Genomic DNA, 4,507 nt, shown 5'->3' on the forward strand with positions numbered 1-4,507 from the left:
GGCTTGGGAGATTCTTAGGTAGAAAAGCAAGTGATGGTCACCACCTGGCTGTGTGCTTGGTCAAGCCAGGTCAGATGGCCAGTAGAATTCCTTTGATTCTCCTCGACACCTCTCAGTTTCCATGTGACTCTGATGACCCATGGAAAGCCAATGCTATCTAGCAACAGAAGCCAGGGTTGAATAACATTTTCAAAAAGGGAAAAGAAAAAAGGCCTGCACCTTTGACCCTTGCATCAGTGTTGTCACACCTTACTCACTCTCATCTCTGCCGCAAGGACGTAAATGACTTCCTGGTGGGGGCCTTGATTAAGGGCAAGAGAAACAGGTTAATTATGAAGACATAGTTACAGAAGGGCTCAAGAAACAGTTTTAAGAATTAAAATGACAGTAAAGAGAAAGAAACAATGAGGATAAAGATAAAAATATTACTATTATTTAATAAGGAGTAAGATGAGTTGAAAGGTAACATAAAAGTAAGGACCCATTCAAATATGTTCAAAGAATGAGCCAAGGAGCAGTTGAAGTACAGACTTACAGACTAGAGCTTTTCATGAGTTAAGCAATAAAACTTGTGAAGAGTTACTTTTCCTTGACATCAGTTTGTTCAGTATGTATCACAGATATAGAGAAATTGACCAACAGGAATATACTTTTATAGAATTGCTTACGGAATGAGGGGAAAATTCACATTAAATGCTCCCTCTTCACACAAAGCCCTTGTGTGTAGTGAGAGTCTGTGTAATTAGATTTACCTACGATAACTTGTATGAAGGTTGCCCTTCATCTTATCCTCTGAGACCCTCAGGTGAGAGAAACCAAGAGGCAGAGAAACATCCACCATCACCAGGTGAAGTGTTTTTGAGTCAGCAGGTTCCTCACAGCAGTCTTCCTGTCCTTGTTCCTGAGGCTGTAGATGATGGGGTTGAGCATGGGGGTTACCATCCCATAAAAGAGGGAGGTGAGCTTGTCTGCAAGGCCTTGTTTGTCTACTCCCAGAGGGTCCCTGGATTTGGGCTTCCCATACATGAAGAGGATGGTCCCATAGAAGACGACCATGACTGTGAGGTGGGCAGAGCAGGTGGAGAAGGCCTTTTTCCTCCCCTCAGCTGAAGGGATCTTCAAAATGGTAGCAATGATGAACACATAGGAGAAAGAGATGAGCAGCACAGGGACCCCCAAGAAAATCACATTGGCCACAACCATGCTGATCACATTGATGGAGATATCAGCACAAGCCAACTTCAGGACAGCCAGGATCTCACAGGTGAAGTGGTTGATGACATTGTCCCCACAGAAGGGTAGTTGCATTGCTAGGGATGTCTGCACCATGGCAGTGGTGCTTCCAGCTGCCCAGGAGCCAGCAGCCATGGGCACGTAGGCAGCCTTGCTCATGACCATAGGGTACCTCAGGGGGTTGCAGATGGCCACGTAGCGGTCAAACGCCATCATGCCCAGAAGCACACACTCTGTGGCTCCCATGGCAAAGGAGAGGAACATCTGCACGGCACAGCCCGAGAAGGAGATGGTTTTCCTGGGAGTAAGGAAGCTGCCAAGAATGAGGGGGACAGAGGAGGTTGTGTAGCAGATGTCGAGGAAGGAGAGGTTCCCCAGGAAGAAGTACATGGGCGTGTGCAGGTGGGAGTCAGACACGGTCACCAGGACGAGGACCCCGTTTCCCAGCAGGATCAGCAGGTACATCAGCAGGATGAGCACAAAGAACGTTTTCTCCAGCTTCGGGTGGGCTGAGAGGCCCAGGAGAATGAACCCCAGCATCGGGGAGGTCTGATTAGACCTGTCCATGGTGCCTCTCCTCTGTAACTTGCAGGAATTCAAAAAGCCAACTTCATGATTTTCTGATGCCTAAAGTGGCCAGAAAGCCAGTGAGGAAACTCGTCCTGCCGAGCAGCTAGAGAACAGCTCTTGCAACCTGGGGGTCACTCTAAGTAAAATCTACTTTGTGATATTTGGCTGCCCGTAGAGGTATTTCACATGTCACCAGAGTGGACAGAATTTTTCTAACATATTCAAGATTGACATTACACATTTACTTCAAGTTATACCATGTGTGGCCAATTCATTTTAATCAATTTTGTGAGAAGTGTTGTATTACATTTGTATGATTTTCCCGCCTTTAGGGTGTAAGACAGGTTGGAAATAACTGATCATTTTCATCCTCTATTCCTGACCATTCCCCTCTTCAAGCACTTTTGGATATTACCTTCCTCCTCTCACACAGTTTTCTCTCCCCAGACCTCTGGGATATTCATTCCTTCTTTCCTTCATGCACCTGCCAGACTCCTCAGGTGCATTTACCCAAAGAACTGGCCTTTGCCAACCACCCAGTGCCTGGCAATCATTAAGTTCCTTTCCCTCTCTGGGCCTCTGATTCCCTAATACTCACTCTGGAATGGATTTATTTTTAGAGGTATCCCATCCCAGGGACCAAGTGACCTCAGGAATCTCTTGTTCTTGGGCTTTCTGTCATACCCCTGAGTTGTCCTTTTCCTTTTCCTTCAAGTTCCCTCCGTGCCACTTAGTCACAAGGGTGAAGCCAGGAATGGGGCTGGGCCCACAAGAGTTTACATATTCTTTTAAAAGTGCTCTCTTACCTTTTTTTTTGTAAATAGCTCAATAAGGAAAGTCACTTTTCTGTGGTTTGGAAGTAGTCCAGAGGCTGAAAATAGCCAATCTGGTCTGAAAGTAGCAGCCAGAGGAGTGAGCACCCGAAATGGGTGAAAGCTAAGTTTTCTTGTCTTTGTTCTGTGTTTCGGAAAAATCCACGAAGGCCCGTCCATTGCATATATGAAGCCATTTAAATGGCACCTTGCTATTGGGATTATTCTAGTCCCTGAAGTAATTTAAAGTTGAGGCATTTAAGTGACAAAATTTAGAAACTTTATACATCTGAGATTATGTCCCCAAGATCCAATTATTCTGAAGTCCTCCAGAAATACTTTCTTCCCTCTCCCTCCCTTTGTACCCATCCTGCTGAGCTACTAGGAGGCATTAGAGAAGGGTCATTCTGGTCCTGCTGGAATTAACATAAACCCCTCAGTCAATAAGAACTCTTAGCAGAGCCCATAATAGATCTGGGAGAATGTGAACCCACTGCACAGGACAAATCCTTGTTAGCAGCCCCAGCATTTCCAAATTCAGGATCTCAGGGCTGGAAAGAAGCAAGTAACCTAGAAGGTTTTGTCTTGTCTGTCTCCCACCAAATAGACTCTGAGCACCTACCATAGGCCAGGCCTTCACAGGGCATTGGGAGAGTCATAAATGAATCTGGTCCTGGCTCCTGCCAAGAGTTTCACAGGTACAGCAGCCGTGGGCTTAAAAAAGGCTAGTTGATTGCAGAAGTGATGTCTTTTTGTTTGAAGACTTTCTTAGGTGTATGTGTTTTATCCTCTCCAGAGAATAAACTTTTTGTTGAGGTAGACAGGGGAGAGTTGACCGATGTCATATAATAAGGGAGGGGATGTAGGAACTTTGTTTATTATACATTTTTTCCTAATCCTCCTTATTTTAGCAGCACCTCTTTTCATTCCTGGTCTGAGGGACCTGGTACAGTGAGTCTTCTGTGCTGTAGGTCTGGTTGTGGCTGTCTTAGTTTCTGGCTTAGGATTTGACTCTATCAGATCTGCTATGGAAATGGCTACTAGTCCATTCACTTTCCAGCCTGCAGAATGTTATCACTCTGATGTCTCCTTTCTTCTCCTTAACCTTGTGATCTTGTCATTAAAAACAAAAATTAAACAAAAAATATTACTGTAGTTTTTGTGGATTTCAGGAAGAGCAACATTAGATGCATGTGTTCAGTTCTCCTTAATGCCTCAGGCCTGATTCCATGCAGTTTCTAACAGCCGCTATTATTTTCTTATGTATGTTAGTCATTGTTTCTTGTCTGTTTCTCTCCTGCTAGAATGTAAGTTTCACAGAAGCAGAGGATTTTTTTTTCCTGCATTGTTCCCAGATATATCCTTAGTATAAAAGCTGGACCTGGCTCACAGTAGGCACTTGATGAGTAGTTGATGAATGAATTAATAAGTGAATTTGTGACCTACCTTTGTTTTTTTTCTTTGCTTTGTGTTAGCTCTTTTTTTATATTTTATTTTATCTCTGTCCCATCTTTTTAATTTCTGTTTTTGTAAACATTTTATAATGTGCATATTGGTGCAGTAGACCATCTATACATTTTATGAATAAATAAACAGACATATAGTGTAAATTATAAGAAAACATGATTTTAAAACCTAGGACACCATTGACCCTAGATACCTAAATCCTGGCTGTGACTACACCCTTTCAAATATTTAGCAAACCTCTCTTTTCTAAGTGGCTCTTAAACTTTGAGAACATCTATCATAAGCAAAGCAAGGTTGCAGAATTCAGGACTTTTGGCCTTATTTAGAGGAGATCTGCCAGCTTCCTTCTTACCTGCACCACATGCCTTATTTATTTATTTTTTTTTTGCCAGAGGCCACCCATGGTGAACAGGGCTGGCAACTGC

General features: G+C 43.5%; 1 protein-coding gene across 1 annotated transcript; it reads right to left on the reverse strand.

The window, feature by feature from the left end:
• Positions 1-840: 840 nt before the first annotated feature.
• LOC105067543 (olfactory receptor 13C7-like) lies at positions 841-1,800 on the reverse strand. The gene has a single exon (XM_010953142.2). The coding sequence runs from the start codon at positions 1,798-1,800 to the stop codon at positions 841-843; it is 960 nt and encodes a 319-aa protein (XP_010951444.2).
• Positions 1,801-4,507: the final 2,707 nt, after the last annotated feature.

The sequence above is a fragment of the Camelus bactrianus genome, chromosome 4 (genome assembly GCF_048773025.1).
Source record: "Camelus bactrianus isolate YW-2024 breed Bactrian camel chromosome 4, ASM4877302v1, whole genome shotgun sequence".
In the NCBI taxonomy this organism is placed as follows: Eukaryota; Metazoa; Chordata; class Mammalia; order Artiodactyla; family Camelidae; genus Camelus; species Camelus bactrianus.